General features: G+C 33.1%; 1 protein-coding gene and 1 long non-coding RNA gene across 3 annotated transcripts; one reads left to right on the plus strand and one right to left on the minus strand.

The window, feature by feature from the left end:
- The first annotated feature begins 214 nt into the window (after positions 1 to 214).
- Positions 215 to 9929, plus strand: LOC145812753 (uncharacterized). 2 transcript variants are annotated; one of them, XR_014356262.1, is made up of 5 exons: positions 215 to 336; positions 4489 to 4604; positions 7218 to 7403; positions 7989 to 8122; positions 9514 to 9929. It is a non-coding gene; the product is annotated as an uncharacterized LOC145812753 (long non-coding RNA). The 2 variants fall into 2 exon arrangements; XR_014356263.1 differs by lacking the exons at positions 7218 to 7403; positions 7989 to 8122; positions 9514 to 9929 and adding an exon at positions 4708 to 7208.
- Positions 9930 to 16919: 6990 nt separating this feature from the next.
- LOC114267178 (mitogen-activated protein kinase kinase kinase 20-like) lies at positions 16920 to 18158 on the minus strand. Its single transcript, XM_082908216.1, has one exon. The coding sequence runs from the start codon at positions 18156 to 18158 to the stop codon at positions 16920 to 16922; it is 1239 nt and encodes a 412-aa protein (XP_082764342.1).
- Between the last annotated feature and the right edge of the window lie 3501 nt (positions 18159 to 21659).

Genomic DNA, 21659 nt, shown 5'->3' on the forward strand with positions numbered 1-21659 from the left:
TTGCATATTGATGGTGCGCCGTTTGTGCTTCCCACTAGAACAAGGTTTAGCTGATCTCATTTTTAAATTCCCATGTCAATTTGGTTGGGCAAAATAAAAATATGCATCTCTCTGATCTTATATATATATATTATACATCAATTTTTTGAACTACTAGAAATTACACAAAATACCATGCATAATTTGAAGTGGCTGGTTTTTTAATTTTTTCTGCTTGTCTTCCTCATTTACATTTGCAGGTTAGAATCAGTGGGTCCGACATATTGTTGGAACGAACTCATTACGTTGAGTACAAAATATCGAGACTTAACTGCCAACTCACAACTTGCATTAACAGTAAGTTATCAATATTTCTTTCTTGTCATCGTGTTTTTATGTGAGCATATATACATGTGTGTGTGTGTGTGTGTTGGGATGTGTCCGACGAGTGTTGTGTCATGTCAATGTTCGACATGACACATTACCTTCTTAGAAGTGTCAGTGTTTCTTAGGCCATCTCTATGTTAAGATTATTGGGAATGTGGAAACTACTTGGAGCGAAAATGCTTGATGATTGACTGTAGTATCAGGGAGCTTCTATGACATAAACATATACAGGTACCTGTCTTTGCAAAGGCGGACCCAAGATTCGTCGATGGGGTGGGCTAATATTAAGGTAAAATTATACAATATATTTTAAGTATAACCACATAAGAAAAAAGAGAATTTAATAATGTAATCTACATTAATATTTAAATTTGTTGATTAAAAACAATCTAACAAAGTTGTGCTCGATGAGTCTTTAAAGATTTGAATTCATCAATTACAGAATCTAAATCAATTTTCAAAGTAAGGTCTTGTTCAAGGTAGAGAGATAAGCAATCTGCAAGAAACTCATCCCCCATTGATTCACGAATGGCAATTTTAACATGCTTCATACCCGAAAATGCTCTTGTCGTAGTCGCCGTAGAAACAACAAGGATTAACACAAGACGAATCAATTTGTAGATTATGGTGTAATGCTCGAACTTTCTTGTCACAAATAGTTCTCGGCACAAATCGGCAAGGGTAGATATCTTATGAAACTCGGGATCACAAACAACATCAAGCTTATAATGCATTAATTGACATCTCAAAGCATGGATGTCCTGAGAAGTGAAATCTTGGGGATAAAATTTCTCGGCAAGATTGCAAATATTATCCACATTAAAAGATCTAAAATTGCCACTAGGATGCAAAGCCGAGCTAAGAGAAAGAAGTTCCACTACCCCATCAGTAAATTTGTGTTCTAACTCCAATTGAAAATCAATTGTAGAGTTGAATATGTCAAAGTGATAATGATGCTCAATTGTAATGTGATCTTGTTGATGACAATGACTTGTACCCTCTTCATAACGAGAACTCATATCATGCACCGCAATGTTATGTCAATTGCAAAATGACACCACATTTGCAAGAAAAATATCACAATCATCTTGTATAAGTTTTTGAAGTAGAGCTTTTGTTGTGGAGACTAATTTCGTCGCATTTAAGATGTCTTGAGTTTTCTATTGCAAGGCTTGACAAAGTGTATTCATAATTCCCAAAATATTGTCCATCAGGTGCAAGACAAATATGAATTCAAAGCTCTTCATTACTTTGTAAATACCATTAGCTTGCCTGCGAATTTGCTGATTTGTACTCTTCTTGAGACTTTCAACAATTACACAAGATGCTTCATATATATTAATCAAGTTTTTAACAGAGTCATAATGCGAGCTCCAACGAGTAGCTCCAGCTCAATGCAAGGTACCTATTTGATTGGCCCCTTTACTAGATTGACGCTCACCGCTAGCCAACATATTTTCAACCTCACTCCTATGAAAAGATTTTAACTCACCAAGGTGCTTTGGAGAAGAAGCAACAAGATTGACAATACAACTCAAGTGAGAAAAAAATTACCAAACATTAGGCTCATCTTTTGCTGCCACAATTAAGGCCAATTGCAGACGATGTGCAAAGCAATGTACCTAATATGCATATGGGCAATCTTTAAGAAATAAAGCTTAAAGTCCATTCCATTCGCCACGCATATTGCTAGCACCATCGTACCCTTGACCACGCATGTTTTGAATAGGGAGATTAAATCGAAAAAGGATATTCGATATCTCTTTTTTAAGAGTCAATGCAGATGTATTTTGACACCCACGATATCAAAGAACTGTTCCCCTAGCAAACCATCATTCTTGACGTATCTCAAAATAAGGGCCATTTGTTTTTTTTTAGACTCGTCTTGAGATTCATCAACAAGAATACAAAAATAACCTCCTGAACTTCATCAAAAATCATACTCCTAACTCTGTTAGCAAGTATATGCAAAATCTCCTTTTGGATCTTCGGAGAAGTGTATTTGGCATTTTATGGAGCATTCTTTAATATAATGCTCTCAAGTGCATCATTCCCTCTTGCCTTGAACTTTAATAATTCAATTAGATTGCCTTGATTCAATGAAGTCGAGCTTTCATCATGACCTCTAAAACCAAGTCCTTGAAGAGCAAGTACTTGAATAGTTTCAATTGTTGCCTTTACCCGCATTCGATTCTTCAAATTTCTTCTTTTGATTGCGCATTCAACACTTTTTCAATGTGTTGGGAAGATTTCTTTAAATTGTCATGACTAATAACACAATGACTATGCGATGAAGATGCAAGTCCAACATGAAGCAAAAAAAACACATTTGGATCCATCATTTACTCTCTTCCAATTGTTAAACCCTTATCAACAAGTGCAGAATGATTGATTGACTTATTTGACTGATCAAACAAAAAGCATGAAAAACAATATGCTTTATCCTTTGAAGGAGAATACTCTAGCCAAGAAAATTGTTTAAACCAAATATGTTAGAATCGGCGATTCTGCTATCCAAATGAGGACCTAGGATACTCAAGTTTAGGTTGATAAGACCCCAAGTTCACATAAGCTCGTCTAACCTCATCCCGTTGATTAACCGGAAATTCACAAATTTGCAAGCATAAACCAGGATCCCATTCAATAACAGTTGAATCAAATTCGCTTGGTTTATTTGTTTGAGGCATGGAAGGCAGTTGCACATCAGAAAATGAGGTTTCAACAACATTGGATGTTATACTACTCCCTCCGTCCCAAAATATTGGTCCCTTTTGGGGAATCCAACTTTTTTTGGTAGTACAATTATTGCATTTGAAAAAAGTTGATTTTCCAAAATTACCCTTTTGATAGTACATTTTTTGGGAATATCAATGTCATAATTGTACTTTTTATATTGTTTATTAATTTAAAAGAAGGGCAAAATAGGAAATTTACATTATTTTTGTACTTGATTTTTAAAGAGGGACTAATGTTTTGGGACAATGAAAAATGGAATAAGGGACTAATATTTTGGGACGGAGGGAGTACTAGACTTTTGTTTTGATTGACAGAATGAGAAAAGGGTTTTGCCTTTTTTTGAGTGGTGGAGGTTTCATTATTTATAACCTAAAAAAAAAAAAAAATTAAAAAAAAAATTAGCCCTATTTAATATTAAACCAAAGTATATTCACTATAATTTTAAATATTAGGGTTTTTATATATATCCTCAATAATTTTTATTTAGGTTTTCATTATTTTTATGTATATCCAAAAAAACTCTTTCAAAGTTCAAAAACTGAGAGCAATATAGAATATTGAACAAGGCATCATCATAAAAAAAACTAAGAGCAATATAATATTTGTTGCATAAAAAAACTAAGAGCAATCCATTCTCAACCAAATTAAGATTAGGAAGAAGAAAAGAAAAAAAAAAGAAAAGAAAAAAAAAAGGTCAAAGTCATGAATTGTCAGTCAGATAAATCTTACCTATACCACTGATGGGAAGAAGAAGAAGAAGAAGAAGATGAAGTGAAGAAGAGTTAGAGAAGCTGCTGATGACCAAGGGAAGATTTGTTCTTTAAACATATATAAACCTATTGGGCGGGGCTGCCTATTCATTTTTTTTGGATAAGTATTCGGTTATGTTGGGCTGCCTATCTAAATAACAAACAAAAAAAACTATTGACCCTTATTTGGGGCTGGGAGGCTGGGTTGGGTTGGGCTGGGCTAGAAAAAAAATTTCTACAGAATTTTTAAATTTTGAGCTGGGCTGCAGCCGCCCAGCCCTAGGTCCGCCCTTGTGTCTTTGGATACTATTAGTCTTGTTCTCATTCTCTGTTAATGTGTTCCTAGGTATATCTGTATTGCATGGTCTGATTTTTAATAATAATGCTTTGCTTTGTAATAACTAAATGTTACTAATCATATGTAGAAATTGAGTTCTGTTCACTGCTGATTCTGTTATTGATTTATCATTGAGAAAGTAGTCAATTTGGTGCACGAGTTAAGAAAGTTTCCTTTATCTCATATCTTGTTTGGCGTATGTCTTTTGCTACAGTTGAAGATAGAATTTACTGTTATACATTAGGTTTGGATTCAGTTGGTGCTAAGCTGTAATTTGTTGTGATATTCCTGGCATTGCAGGTTTGGGATGTTTCATGCGGGAAAAATGAGGGTTTGATTGGTGGGGCTACCATTAGTCTTTTTAACACAAAAAAACAACTCAAAACAGGGAGGCATAAGCTTAGGCTTTTGCCGGGGTTAGTACTTTTATGTTTCTTGGTTTTTGCTTAGTTTTTTTTAAAATGTTTTGATGCTTAGATTCTGTTCATCTTCTCACCACAACTCACCACAATTTGTTAGGTTCCTAAGGAAGAACGAGGGGAGTCATTTGGAAAAGCTTGTAAATAAGTATGAAAGGGGACAGATTCAACGAGTTGATTAGCTGGACCGCTGCATTTAAAACTATGGACAAAATTAAGGAGCGTGAACATCGAGTTGTTTATACATCGTGGTTGAGTTCTGCTGTTTTGAGCATCGAGTTGTTTTTCAGGCAGAGCTTTCTCAGTCTGCAGGCATAAGAGTTATTAATTGTTTGTCCTCAACTCTCTTGACAAATTGTTTTCCTTCTTGGTTTAATTATAATGCATTCAAATTAAGCTAGCTGTGGCTTACTATGTAGTACTTGCCCTAAGCACATGCTTGGGTTGCAAACAAAGGGTTGTCACTCGTTTATAATAGACGTGTTAAAATTGTTGCCGAATTCGTGTACGATATTGAGGTGATGAATCCTTGGAATCAGTTGTTGTGCAACACTATTGATATGAAATTGTAGCTGGTCTGTCACTAGACATGTAGCACAACACTAGGGCACAAATCACTAAACTTCAGTGTACCGATGGTGTCCTGTATTTTCGGTGATATGCTGCTATCTACTCCCTCTGTCCCAAATTGTTTGCCTAGCGCGGAATACAATAACTTAAAATAATGTATTCTTGTACCGAAATTTCAAAAAAATGTCACCAATTAAAAGATCTCATTAAGTACTTTTAGTTTGTGGAAAAAAATTGAAAATTTTGGCACAAAAATATTTTTAAATTCTTGTTTTTTGTGCCGGACAAACATACTATACTCGAAACATTTGTTATAATGGCAGTACAGACAGTAGGTCTCAACACTATATGTGCTTTTCCTTTCCTGGATTTTCAGTAATATTTTCTGAATTCTGGTTGTGCAGTTTAGCGTATTGTCCTATATGAAAACCCTGCTAATACTGAAACCAATTAGTCAAAGCTGCAATTTGATTGTGCTGACACATTATCTCTGTTGTAACCTCTGGTCAATGACAAGTTAGCATTTTGCTTGTTTATTCTACTACTTGATTTCAAAATTCTGAATACTCAACTCAAATCAAGAAGCATAAATCCAAATAATTAGGGGCAGGGACGTATCTACATTATAGCATGTGGGTTCATTTGAACCCACTGAAATTTGAGAGGTAATTGGAGTTGATTCACTGTTTTAACTAATATTTTGTAATCTCAAAGGATAACTCAAAAAATTAAAAGATATTTTGAAATTTCATTAAATTGACCCCACTAAATTATATAGTTGAAGAGAATACCAAATTTTAAGAAAAAAAAATATTGAAAAAGTTTGCTAAAATGTTATTCTTTGAAAATTTAATTCAAAATAAAAAATAAAATACAACGTTTTTAGCTTTTTTTTTTTTAGCAAGTTAATACTCACATAATGTATTGACTACTAATTGAACCCGCTGACAATAAATTCTGGCTCCGCCACTGATTAGGGGAGGCTATATTTATCCATCTTCTTTAGATTGCTTCATGCGATGCAATATCTTCCATTCAAGTCCAAAGCAATCAAGTTCTTTTTTCTTCGCCCCTGCTCACTTCCATATTTGCGGGTTAGTTGATTTGTGCAGGACATGGTTAAAACCATGTCAATTAACTTTTCTCTTTTTAAACAATTTGGCACCACTTCTTTCTTCCTAGGACAATATTCATTTTTTGTTGGGTCTTTTTTCATAATACCACTCTTCCATCTCAACATTCTCGTGCTAGCTATACCTCCCACTTCTTACTTCCTAGGACAATATTCACTTCTTGTTTGGGTCTTTTTTTCATAATACGACTCATCCATCTCCACATTCTTGTGTTAGTTACACTGATTTTTGGACATGTTTTCCAACTAGCCAATAGTTTGAGCCATAGAACATAGCTGACTAGATCTTATAAAACTTCCCCTGCAAATCAGAGGGAATTTTCATGATCATGCAACAATCAGAAAAGACCTTTCTATTTCATCTATTGTACTTGTAAGGATATTGCTGGCATCTTCGTAAACCTCTCCTTTTTATGTGTAATTGATATGAGATATTTGAAAATTGAAATGGTTAATCTTGGTATAGCCTAGTTATCAAGTTTCACTATCACATCATTCCTATTTGTAATTTTGCTAAAATTATACTCCATGTATTATGTACTAGCCCTACATAACCTTAAATTTTAGATTGTAAAGTATGATCTTGAAGTTCTAATTAGAATCAATCCCTACTCTAAATTCATCAATTGAAACTCTGTCATCAACAAAACGTGCACCCTGGTACATTTCTCAAATATGCCTGGTAAGTGTATTCATAATGTTTTTGACACAAAATCTTGTTCTAAACTTTATTTCTCTATTTTACTGAGTACTGATCAGTCCTGGATCTTTTGAAATAAATTTTTTTTTTTGGGGCTAGATTTGGAAGTTAAAGTTAATTGTGTAATAAATACATTACCTGTGATTGAGTTATTTTTTGTTTTCTTTTCATGTTTTTGTTGGTTATTTATTTATTGTTGGACATGTAGGAGTCAAGTGCAAATTTCCTTATACCATCTCCTATAACTACAAGCAATGAATTGGTTACTGAGTGGGACCTGGTCCCCGGAGGTGGGCAAGATAAATCCTTCTGAGCACAAGCAACTAAAGCTTGCTAGGAGTTTAACCCGTGGCATCATTGACAGGGATCTTAAACCAAGCTCCAGTCAAAGGAAGTAAGCCCAAAATCCAGTCATCAGAAACTAAAAAACAAATCTTTTCTTTAGCTTTATTGGATAAAATTAAAAGTGTGAAACTGAATGTTTTATTTTCTTTAGTTACTGAATGGCTGATGTGAAAGCACTTGAGAGTTGAGCCCAACAGTTATCAAGTTTGTATGACATGTTTGAAAAATCAAATGCTTTGGGATGAATGTAAAATGTGTGATTTTAATTCTGTGGTTAAAATCATACTGTTTTCGTACAAAAGCCGATGTTTGCTGCCAAAAAACTATAATTAAATAATGATGATATATATGTCATTGTGGAGATTTTTAGACACCATGTCATGAATCCTCCGTATAGGAAACTATCTATTAGAAAAAAGGATACTACCATGCATACTTGTCATGTATCACAAATTACAAGCTTGAGGCATTATTTTGCAGAATTTCCTCACCAAAAATATGGCTCAAATTCTCAAGTTGTACCTAAATCTTCTCTCTTCCTCTCCCTCCCGTCCTCTGCCTCATAATTTAAAACTGAACTAATAAATTTATGTTAGCAAAGGTTATGTTAAGATGTCTCTTCCTTGGCTATCAGGTCAATACAGAGAATATTAAAATACCCCCCTACAAGGATTTTTAAGTGGTTGATGAAAGGCAGCTCTTGTGGAAATTTCCTTGAAGAGGGCTCTCACAAAGTTTCTCTGTTGTGTCGAATGGAGTGATGTTCAGGTTAGTATGTTATTTTTCTTTTCTTCTTTCTTTTTCTTCATTTTCATATTATATTATTCCTTTCCATGGGCCAAACTATAAGAGCATTGCACAATTCTTCTCCCCAGCTTGTGCAGGTGGACTCTCTTGTTACTAATTAAATTTCATGTGATGTGACTGTTGTGTTCCTGGCCGCCTTTTGATGTAGGACTTTGTTTCTATCTTTTTAATCCGTTCCCTTCCCTCTCAGTTTATTCCTTTAGTTTCATTGGGTGGTTAACAGTTTTTTGTACTTGTTTCTGATAAACTTGGTTGGTTAACATGTTGATCCGTGATAAATCATGTCACTAACATCCCTCGCTTTTTGTCCCTCGCTTTGTTTATTTGTTCATTAGATAATGTGGAAAGTTGCTTCAGTATCTATTCTCAGCACTTATTTCAGAGCAGATTGGTGTATCTCCTTCTCTATAGATCAATGTTTTGAAATCTGGACTGTTTATTGAACTGGCTATATAACCTAAGAAATAAACTATAAATATTTTATAGTTTTTCATGACCCTAACTCTGTAATTTTCAAAGTTCAATAACTGTTCTCCAACATAACATCATGGTGGCATACTGATTCACAATTTAACAATGCAAAAGTTGTTTAAAAAAAAAAAAAGAAGAAAGAATTTAAAGGTGAATTGGCAATTGTCCATTGTCTCTTCCAATACCATTGTGAAAAAGTAAATTGAAGTGACCTCAATTTTCATACATAAACGAGTAATTTAATCTTTTTGTCTTAAACCCACAAGCAGAAATGACCTTTGATTATATTTTTTTTAATCTGCGAAACAGAAAATACTATTGATAATGTTCATCCTCTTAAGCATAATTTATTCTGAGTTTTTGTTTCATTTTCTATTTATATAGTCATTTATTTATTTATCTCTGAATCAAGACTGACCCACTCCATAACAAGTGTCGGAGTTATAGCTAATGAGTATGGTGAGCCGGGAGGAAATAATAGGATCTGGTAGGAGCTTCTTGTGCTCATTCTGAGTTGTGGATTTATTTCTTGCTTTGTTTCCTAATGACACCTTTCTTTTTCTCATTGGCGGTTCCACTTCTATTGATGTGTTTGCTTTCCATTACTGTGCTTTTGTTCCTTTTGTGCTAGAGACAGTCTAGTGCTTTGTCAAAGCGCGTGTTGTATTTTTTACTCTTGACTTAAACAAAAGTCAACTTTTATCACTTAATTCATAAATTGACATGCTTTCTATGATTAATAGGTGTTAGAATGAAGTGATGAGTGCATTCCACAGTTCCATTTTGATGTTTATCTTTATCATTCCTAATCCAGCTTCTTCTTTTGATATTTAAACAATATTTTGATCAACTCTGAGGATGGTATGCTCATTTGTTTTCAGGAAGCAAAGCAGGCAGTAGAATTGATGGGAAGGTGGGAAACAATTGATGTATGTGATGCATTGGAGCTTCTATCACCTGTTTTTGAAAATGAAGAGGTCAGTACTATACATATATGCATGCATGCAAGTGTTTGTGTATGTGTGTGCTGTCTAAGAATGTATTAACTCTAGATGAGATATATGCAACCGTGCTTTGTCTAAGGATGTACTGACATTGTATATCTCAACTAAATAACTGAACTGCATAACTGATAACAGCAAAGGAATTCAGTTGGCAGAGATTCTGCATCAACACAGCAAAGAGAATAGTGTTGGTGCCAAAAGGAAAAGACAATGAGGAGAAAACTTCCTTATTGCTCTTCATTTCCGGCACTCACAGTTATACCATTTTCTAAGAAAATCAAGTGTTTTTTTCCCCTCTTTTTTTGTTTGTTTGTTTTGATGCCTTGAATAACAATTGAAGCCTTGAAGGTCATTTCACTGGTTTTCTTGACCCCTTATTAGAAAAGTTAGTTGCTTATACAGATTAGATGATCATGGTGGTCACTCTAAATTTTGATCAAGTGTTAACTTTTATGAAAAGTACTTCCTTTATAATGTAAGGTGTGGAACTGTCTCTAGATTTGAGTTCTTCGACTTGGAAGCATGTTTAATTTCGTGGAGCTGTGCCCATCTAGAGACTAGCTATGCTTTCCAAAACTCATGTCAATTTAAGTAACCTGTTTCTTCACTGTAGCTGATACATCCTGAAAATAAAAAATGGCAATCTCTAGTTTTTTTTTTTTTTTTTTTTTTTTTTTTTTTTTTTTTTATAGAAAAGAATTATTGTGAAAATAAAAATTGCGATGCAGCATCCACATCCAATGTCTATAATGTTGCATGAATAATATCTATAAAGAATACCAAATTGTTGAAACAGTGTTGTGCTTCAAACTAGCCTCAATGGTTGGGTTGTGGCACATGGTTGAGTATGAAAATGTCTTTGATGTATATTCAGGACTCATCTCTTAAATTCCACCTCAAATCTTGGTTTCACAGATCATTATCTAGCACAAGGGCTCCTGTGATGTGACCTTGCTATTATTGTAACAAACAGTCAACCTCTTAACCAGTGGGGCCCTTTTGAAAGGTGCATGCAGATGTCCTCTCTGTTTGAAACTTCTCAACAAGTTTTGTATGATATAGTTGCCAGAGGGTAGATAATTTTGATATTTATTTACAGTCATTGAGGCTACACCCCTCTTTAATCCCTAGTTAGTTTTAGTGAGTTGCTATCACAAGTTTTTAAAATCTTTAACCAAAAGGAATTTATTTCTGAGCTTCACAGGCAAAACACCGAGTAGAAGACACAAGTATCTGATAGCAAGTTTTGTTGTTAAATTGTTTTTGTTTGTTATTGTTGTTGAATTTGAACAAATTTGGATGATGAATTCGTTCTCACTGGTGTGTGTGTGTGTGTGTGTGTGTGTGTGTGTGTGTGTGTGTGTGTGTGTGAGAGAGAGAGAGAGAGAGAGAGAGAGATGTCTATAGATCCAATCTGTTGAATATACTACAGATTAGATCTATTTCAACAGATAAAAAAATGAAAAATTTAGCCAAAACTCCTTCATTGGACCCCTATTTGGTGAAAATGACAACCCAATATAGGCCTCGTTTGGTATGCAACACTTTTAGCTTGAAAGTCAAAAAGTTATTAAAAAAATCAAAAGCCTATAACCTATACAAAAAAGTCAAAGCCCTTTTCTCTCTAATTTTTGCACATTTTTTTGTAAAAAATCAAAAAGTCATCCTAAACATACTAATTTTTTTTACCTCATATTTTAGCCAAAAAGCTAAAAAAATACTAAAATAGCTTGTTCCCAAATGAGGCCTTCTTTTGTTTCATAAATCCCCTAAGGAGGAGACGCATAATTGAGTAAGGACAAAGTAATATATATATATATATATATATATGTATTTTATTAGACAATATTATCAAAATAATAGGTTACTGTGAACCAGAATAACATGTTACTATGAGATAGAGTAATATGTTAATGTCAAATAGAGTAACATGTTAATGTTTACATCAATTTCGACGGTAATAATTTTATTCTATTTTTTATTTTTTTATTTTTTTTAAGAATTTCATAGTCAACATGAATCTTATTTGATAGATTTTGATGAGAGGATTTAAAAGTATTAATTTTATTAAAAACTGATATCTAGATAAAAGTTATATTTTATTTTAAAATTTAATATTTTGATAATAGTGGTATATGTTTGGCTTTTCAAGATTATTATTATTATTTATTTATTATTATTATTATTATTTTTTTTTTGTGATTGTCCTTAATGCTTTGTGATTGTCCTTAATGCATTGAAGTTTATTATGATGGGCTTTGACCAAATTCCTCTAAAAAAATGAATTTCTATTTTAATAGATAAAATTAAAAAATTAGGACAAGAATTTGAACATATAAGGAAAAACAATTGAACAGATAATAAAATGTTGACAAATATTTAAACAGATAAGGGGGAAAATTGAACAGATAATCAAAAAAATTGAACAGATAGATATAAATTTGAACAGATAGAAAATAACTTGAAAAGATAGATATAAATTTGAATAGATAGTCAAAAAGTCACCAGATAAATTAAGAAATAAAAAGTCATTCAAAACAAACAAATGGACTTCTCACCAAACTATTTCATAAAGAGTAAACCTCTCACCAATAAAAAATATCCACTAGATTTAATAATTTATATTCACCTTAATTTGGACTTATCAACAATTATCTTATATATATATATATATGAGAAAAATGCTCGGTAGCTCGAATTTATGTGGCTCGAATGTCTCGAATGTATCAAAACAAAGTCGTTTTACTTCCAAAATAACGTCGTTTTGAGACATTCGAACCATTCAGACCATAAAAATTCGGCTTACTAAGCATTGTTGTATATATATTATGCATAAAAAACTCCTTTTAACAGTTTGCTTAAGCCCCGAAAAACTCAAAAGTGGCACGAGGGCAAACACCAAAGAAGGAAAGAGAACTTCTATGACGACCCTTAAAAAAGGCCTTTTTTTTTTTATTTATAAATAATTGCATTACTTGTTTTCAAAATAAATTATTAAAATACATGTGTATCATATGACAACACTTAATGAAATGGGAAGGGAAAAAGCTTGCCAAACAAAAAGTGTGTAGGTAAGATATTGACTTGAGTAATTAAGAAATATGAGAAGACATGATGAATGATAATTAGTTAAAAAGTAAAGATATATAATACTTCAAGAATATTCTATAATTTTCGGTTAGAAGGAGCTCTACGAAAAGATTTACATATGAAAGTTCATAACCCTCACAAAGAAAGATGCTTTATTGGAAGGCCAAACAGAGCACAAGCAGAGACCAATTAAATGTTTGATTGTTTCAGAACTTCTATTTTCTTTTTTTTTTCTTTTCGAAATATTAAAAATTATTTGGACAAAAATAAATAGCTAAAAATATATTTATGAATTTTAGAAATTATTTCCACCCCAAAAAAGAACTATATGAAGATAATGATTATTTTAAAAAAAAAATCATCAAACTACATTAAATATTTTTTTTCCCCCAATAAACTGATCTTAAAAACTCAACTAAATAATATCTTTCATGAATTGACACATCACCACCCAAATACATGTTGGCTTTGATTGGATAGCACAGATTCCCAAACTTATGTTTTGAAACTATAGTTTAAGTTATTATTAAATTTCATTCATTTGGTTATGTGGTTATTGCAAGTTTTGCACTTAGCAACACATTTATTTATTCAACTACATGTTTAGCCTAAGCTTTTAAGTACCTATTTTTCCCTTCAAAAACCTGAATATCCTACCTTTAGAATTGCCTGTTGATAGTTCAAAAATCAAACTAGTTCTTAAATCAAACTAGTTCTTACTGTTTTAGAAATTTAGGAATCAAGTCAAACTATGAAACCTTTAGAATCAAAACCAAACTGTGATTTGGATCCAGTTTAGAACCACGATTAAAAGCTAGAAAATTTATCACTATAGTTAGACTATGTAGTTCAATAAAAATTAATTCTACCAATACAAGCATTCCAAAAATTTCGAATTTTTAGAATTTTGTCCAAACTAATCTTTATAAAATTTGTAAAGGGAAAACAAATTCCAGTAATTACCATAAAAATGCATTTTTAATCAATATAACAAGTTTAAAAATTATATAATTACTGAAAAACTATACACATATTTTTGTACATAGAGAAAGTATTTGGTAAATAGGTTGAATAAAAATGTCTTATTGACGCCTTTATGACATTGAGGTTTGAAGTAGTTAATAAGAAGAAGATCAAATACGTTGTGGAACATTCTATACAAACAAAATTAACAAAAACATGAAACAGTTAGGTTTGGTTTTTTTTTGGTTCTTTTTAAGACTTAATCAGTGAATTGAACCGTAATCACTAATTCTTAATTTTTTTGGAATCGGAACCAAACCGTTCCCTTAAAAAACCGGAGTAAACCTTACGATTTGGACCAATTCAGATCTGTTTTTGTTTTGGCTGATATTTTTTGACACCCCTATAAAACTGATGATGAGTAAAGCCTTGTGGAGTTGAATTGCAAGTGAAGTCAGCCAAGCTAAGGCTATGTATGACTTCACAAAACCTTCTTAGAAACTGGGTACCTTCTTAGAAACTTGGTAAAATATGCTACTTTGTGCTCATCCACTCCACAAGATTGCAGTTCTTGCTTGTTATTTTAAGAATCTTTTTTTTTTTTTCCTTATCAATAAAATGAAGTATAAAAAATATAAAAAAAAATGATGTTATAGCTGCAATGTAGTGATAAAAAGTAAAATATGTTTTCTGACCATTTCTATTTACATGAGAGGAACAAATAGTGCCGGAGTCAAGATTTTGATTCATGGGGGCAACATTAATCCTAGTGATAACAATTACAAAATTTAACCAAATTCATTTTTCATTTGGTGATAGAATACCAAAGATCAATGTGATGTCAAAATTTTGTGCCTTATGTTTTAATTAACTGATGCTTTTTGTATTTGCTATTTTAAATATGATGATAATTACAATTTAAAATGTAATAACATGCATAAAAAATAAAAAAAAACAAAGAAAAAGAAAGAAAGAAAAAAGATTGTGTTTGGGAGGGGAAAGATTGGGTACACACCTGATCTTCAGCCAAAAAAAAGATATGGGGAAAAACAAGAGAGAAATGAGAAAGATGAAAATAATTATAAGAGAATATTTTGATAAAATTAAACATTTATAATGATAAATTATAAGAAATTTATTAAAAAGAAAGAGAAATAAAAGATGAGACAGAAACATTTTGAAACATATTTGAAACTTAAAAGGGACTTAAATAAAAAACTTTTTCTAATTAGAGGTAAAAGTGTAATTCTCAAAAAAATGAGGGGGCATGACTCTATGTAGCGCCGTCCCTGGGAACAAATATGTTACAAGTTAATGTAATGAAATGGTGAAAAATATTTTATCTCTAAATTACTTTGTTCTAATGAACTCTCAATCATTAAATTATGTGAGATGGATGATCTAATAATTGAAAGCAGGGCAAATTATATTGATAATCCATATACTTTGGTCATTGTTTTGGTCCTTATAATTCTAATTGGTTCGATTTTTATCATGAATTTATATTTTCTCTCAATTTGATCAAATTAATTTTAACGGTTAGCATCTTCTTGTGAAAAATACACAAATAAGTGATATCTGTCATACTTTTAGGAGCAAAATCACAAATTTGCTCAACTTAATGAGTTAGCCTCAACCAACTTTTTATTATTTATTTATTTATTTATTTTTTGATGAGTAGAAAATCTATTAAGGTAAGCCAAACAGCATTTGCAGAAGAGTCCATTTAACAAAAACACTTATACCAAACAAAGTAAAAATATTACACGAAACAAAATGATAAAAACTATGAAAATATCTAGATGTACAGCTCGTGCTGCGAAGCAGAGCTGGTCATAAGAGATCGGCCATAAAGCATGTATGAGATAAATTATAGATTACAACCACAGAGAGGATAAGCTTTAAATCACCACCAATGGACTTTGAGTTACACAATCAGACAACTAACAACACAAATATAGAAACAGAAAAGCATAAAACCTCAATCCCAAGCCAAGGCAGTGGAATGGTAGCGGCAGATCCAACGGCCGGAGGCCAGAAGAGAAAGATCATTTTCCGCCAACAACCTTAATGACTTTATCAATTGATATAAAATTTAAAATTAAAGATCAAAATTGAGTCAATTAAAAATATAAAAACCAAAATAATATAAGGGACAAAATTTAGGCATTACTGATGTAAAATATATTCTAAATATATTAAAACAGAGAGAAAGAAATTTGGACATAGAAATTGTTTAAATTTTGTTATTGCTGCATTACTATGTCAATCCTATGAAGTTGGTGGAAATTCTTAGTGGCTTTTGCCAAAAAAGGCCACTAAACATAAAAAATAGCACATTACTGTTCAGAAGCTAACAGTTGGCCCAAAATCATAACAGGCTTTAATTGAGGAGTACATCCACTGCTATAGAAACCAAACACAAAATAAGACTCATAAAGGGTGGAACCTATATGTGGAATTTACTTATTGTGAGAGGATTGTGTCTTTAGTTTTTGTATTTCTAACACTACTGTTAATTCAGAGGAGGCAAAAATCAATATAGGTTTTCCACTATCCTCTGTTTGTCAGCAGAGGATTTGTATGGATGTTTTCTTGTATTGTATTTTTATTGTAAAGTTGAAATTTGGCTATTAATATAAGTTGGTACAATAGATATGCCAAGCCATTGAAATAAACACAAATTTTCACTAGATCCAATTCATTACTGTCCACTAAATTAGGTGATAGCTATTTGTGTTTAAATAAAATGTGAGGCAAATAGAGGACAAATATTTGTTATTTATATTTTTAAAGGAAAATGACTGAGACCCTAGCACCCTCACTGTTTTTTCATTGATTGGAAAAAAAAAAATTTCATTGCTTGGAAATTTTTTTTTAATTTTTTTTCAAGTCTTGCTCTCACAGGTGGCCATGTGACAATGGGGTGTTGGGGTCACTCCCACCGGGGGTCCCAGCACGGTTGATTTTTAAAATACACATCTGATTGCTATTGTTAATAGAAATTGTTTGTCATTGTTTTTCTTGTAAAACTCAATCAAAATAATGTGACAATCACATTTTTAAATATATAAGCCACAATGCTAAATATTTTAGTATAAAATGATAGGATTCCAATGTCAATTGATTTAATTTTTTCAAAATAGCAATAATGTGGTCCTACAAATTTTCTACCCTATCAGACATATTTTATAGTGGATTACACACACCCATGAAGAAGAACTAGTTCATCATCCTAATAACAAACTGACAGTGACAAATGGCCTATCGACTTCCTGCAATTCCTCAGTCTCCAATGGCATGTTACTCCAATCATATGAAACGCAAGAAGAACCGTGTTCATCATCATCCACAGCATTGTATTCGTATGACAACAACGAGCAAACACTAATTGCCTCTTCATCCACCTTTGGTTTCTTGACCCTCAAGTTCCAATCATCAGACTCGTAATCTGACAATGACAATGACGACGATGGCGAGCAATCGTTCTCCTCGGAATCCTCCAGTGATAATTCTTCCTCACCGTCTTCGCTATCCTCGCCCAATCCAGCCGCAAAAGGGTGATTCAAGAGCATCTGAGTAGTCAATCTATCCATAGCTTTTCCAGCAAAACAACCCTTCAAAAAGTCCATTGCTTCCTCTGATACCTCACTCTGATTGGGTAGTTTGAGCAGTCCATGCCCTTTACCAATCTCAGAGAGAATGTCCTCAACTTCTGAATCTTGTTTTCCATCCCACACAGACTTCCCAGCTAACATCTCAAACACAATCATCCCAAGGGCCCAGACATCAGATGGAGACTCTTGTTGTAGCCCTTTATCAACCACCGTCTCTGGCGACGAATACCCGAGACTTCCTCTCAATTTAGAAGACTTTGACATCGTCATCATCTTCCTCATCTGTTTTGCTCTCTTTGCCAACCCAAAATCACCAATCTTTGCAACATATTCAGTGCCAGTGCCAGTAATGATAGGAACAATTATGATATTCTCAGGCTTTAGAGCACGGTGAACATACCCACAGCTATGAACACAATCAAGACCTTCAAGAATATGCCTTGTATAGCGCCTAACATCAGATTCAGGCAATCCTTCGCCGCCACTTTTCTTAATCAAATCAGCTAGGGTTCCGCCAGAGCCATACTCCAAGAGAAGGTTATAAATGATGCGATTGCGATCACCGGTCATAATCTCTTCCCCAAAGCACCGATAGATATAGGGACAAGCATGGAGGTTGCTAAGAACAATTGCTTCCCTCTGAAGCAAAGCCGAATCAGAAACCTCTGCGGACTTCACAGCCATTAGCACAGGCAAGTGGGTGAGTCTCCATTTGGGTTTCTTCAAAGTCGCCAAATAAACCGGTCCGCTGCTTGATTTTCCGATGATGGACCCTCTGAACCACTTGTTTCCATCGCCATAGACACTTTTCTTGATTTTGATCTCCTCGTGCGTCCTCTTCATCGACACCATCTTCACAAGATTGTTTGCTGTTTGTGTTCATGAAAAAATATTGATGTGAATGTTTCTTAAAGCTATGTATGTATTTATAGAACTCGGTCTTAGGGTTTTAGGAAATAGTAGAGTTTTAGATAGTGTAAGATCTTGTTTCCAATTTGGAATAGGTTTTAAGTCTGTAAACTAGGGGAGAGTGAGTGACGGACACACAAGCCAGCTGTTATGTGACTTGACGTTGAAGTATATCTTACAAAATGGGTTTTTGTTGGGTCGGTGGGTTTGGGTCTTGGGGTGACTTGAAATCCATTTTTGAGCTTGGATAGAGGATTCAACCAGCTGTAATGTTGGATCTCATACTGGGATTGTATATGTTCCCTAAACTCATACTGGTTTGATTTTCTAAAGCTAGTTTTGGAAAGAAAAAAAAATAAATTAGAACAAATAGAAATTAATTTGATAAAAATAAACACTAAACAGATATTTTTTTTTAAAAAATTAAAATTTATTTTTGCCTAAAAACATAAAGAAAAATCAATCCCCACAAATTTCTGACCAGTAAGAAATTTTTAGTCTATAGCGGTGATTTTTTTGTAGCAGCGATTTTTTATCAAAGAAAGTTAGTTATGAATTATTAAATTAGCACCTATAAGAGATAGCCTCCCTACCCTATGTAAAGTGTCAAGTGTTTGCCTTTTTAATTCAACTCTCTTAGGGAGAGGTGAACCCATAACTTCCCTCTAAGGACTAAAACCCTTAGAAAAGTCATGGTGATTCAACTCCCCATACGAACTAAGCCCTTATTGTCAGGGTGGCCAACTAAGTCGGGTCTAATTGGTTCTATAGCAGTGAATTCTTACTAGTAAGAAATTGTTATGGAGTGCTTTTGCATGAGAAATTTATAGAGATGTAGCATGGCTAAAATATTTAAATTATATAAAAATAATAAGTGTTTTTAATTTTTAGTTTTTATTTTTTATTTTAAATCTAAAAAATATATTTTGAAAACCAAACCAAATAAAATAACTTCCATAGGACTAATGTTATCAACATTATTACAATTATCGAAAATCTAGATCACCAAAATAATCAATCACATTATGCAAATAAATGTGAGAGGGCAAAATTTTCAATGATTCAAATTTTCCATGTGCACATTTTTTCGTAATGTTGTACAGGATTTCTCATCAATTTATTACTGCTAAAGACAAATGTAGTGGAACCTAAATATTATTTATTTTTAAAATTTTTGAACCCAAATATGTATATTTATTAATGTGAGCCTTCATATTTGTCTAGTGTAGTAAGAAAATATGATTAAAATTTTATTTAAATATAGTATTTTCTTTTTATATAGAATTAATATGTGAATAAGATATTGTTGATGCTAAAATTTGGAAATTTTCCGTTGTCAGTAGGTTGTTGACGTGACAGGTTAGTTGTCGAGGGATTCTTTTTAAAGGATAAGGAAGTTGGCAGCAGAAAATCAAGAGAGAAATCAAAATCAAAGGAACAGACGGGGATAGAAATGCAGAAGGGTAGAAAATCATGGAAGATCAGAGCCGAAAGCTAACCAAATCAATTATAAAAGAGAGCTGGGTGCAGTGAGGATGGAATTTCATCAACAACCATTCCCAAAACGTAACATTTATTCAGGAGTGGAGTAATTTAATAGTTGTTAGGAGTAGATTAAAGTGTTAGCTTTTCCAATCCTATTTCTTTTGTTGATTGTTATATTTATTCAATTTTTTGTTCCTGCTTAAGTTCTTGTAACTGGTGGCAAGTGACAATTTATTCCAATTAATACATATTCTGTTCTGTTTTATTTCTTTTTTTATTTAATTACCTTCAAGAAAGTCCTTAATTTGTTTAAGGCATAAAACGTAACCACAAATCATGATTTTTATTTATGTTTATTTAAAATTTATCTAAGTCTGCAATCACTATCGATTTGACTTAAACCAAATTTTTATCAACAAACATAAATATCCCAACCAAAAAAATGAAGAAAATATAATTATTTACCAATTTTTGAACATAAATAATTTTTCTCACCAAATTTAATTTACATCTTCCATATATTTGTACACATACTCTGCGTGAATGTGTTGGACTCACTATATTTAAAAAGAGCAATGATACAGAACTCTAAAAATAAAAATGTTAGAGATTTTAAAATTTTTATCAAATGTCTCACATGGGTGTGGGATCCACATGAGACTCACATGATATAGGTCCTACACCTATGTGAGACATTTGATAAAAATTTTGATAAAACTTTTGAGGGCCTCTAACATTACTCCTCTAAAAATAAAGCTCTAATGATATGGAAAGGAAAAGAAAAAGAAAAGAAAACAAAAACAAAAGCGCAAACATACACATCACTGTAGACGTCCCCGAACGTCCCGGGAGGGAAATCCCGTTTTGTTCATTTGGGCTCACTACAGTTCGGACTCAATGTCACGGTCCTGTGTCTAATCTCGCAGAGTGCAATGCAAGACCGATGAATCATCAAAGAGTCCAAATCCGGCAAATCGTTTTTGGAAAACAGATTTTTTAGAAAGAAGTACCAAACATGGACTGTTTGCCAGATACAGAGTCACCACTTAAATATTCATTTTAGGGGAATTTATGAAACCCTGACTCGTAGCCTAAGGCCACATGTCCGTCATCACCAAAGTTGCCTCGGCTCGGGAACTTGGGTACGATTGGGGAAGGTCAGCTATGAGTACCCCCGCTCGCTCGATCAAAGATCGATCTCTACTAACCATGATATCGAGTTTTGAAAACATTATATGCTCTTATTCCGGTTATTAGCCTAGATTTACTACGTGATGCACATAGCATACACGTATAGACTGGGTCGTCTAAGTTAGAACAAAACATCTCATGTTTGTTTTAAAAGCGGTTTGCTACTCGCAAGTAGGCTAAAAATGCAGATTTTGCCACCCTCGGGTGGGTTTAGAAAACGCGGTTTTGCCACTTTCGAGTGGACTTAAAACTCGCATTCAATGCATCGTTCCAATTCAAATAACCCAACCTTCACCCACAGGTACTCAGGCAGTTATATCACATAAGCACATAGCCTCATGGTAAAGCATGCTATCATGGCAACACTCACACGCATGCAAGGATGCTAAAGCATGAAAACTTATCGAGTACTCCAAGCCAAAACAGAAACTAGTTAGTGAACATACATGAATCCTAACTATGCTGAAATGCTTAATGCAACACATGCAAAAATGCAACCTAGATAGGCTCGGCTATTCTAAACATGGCATATGAAATGCAACAGATAACATGTATTCAACTTAGAATTGAAATACCATGCAGTTAGCATGATGCGCCGAGCCCGGTGCATACAGTACAGATGAATGAATGTACGCATGCATAGCATAAGGTATACTAATTTAAATATGCCTTAATACTAACCATTGAAAGCAGGTAAATAAAAGGGAGAAAGAAGTGGGGGTCGGAAGACATGCACACACTCACACACACTTATTACACAATTGCCCT

This window comes from Camellia sinensis, chromosome 15 (genome assembly GCF_055761805.1).
Source record: "Camellia sinensis isolate YWXY chromosome 15, ASM5576180v1, whole genome shotgun sequence".
Lineage (NCBI taxonomy): Eukaryota > Viridiplantae > Streptophyta > Magnoliopsida > Ericales > Theaceae > Camellia > Camellia sinensis.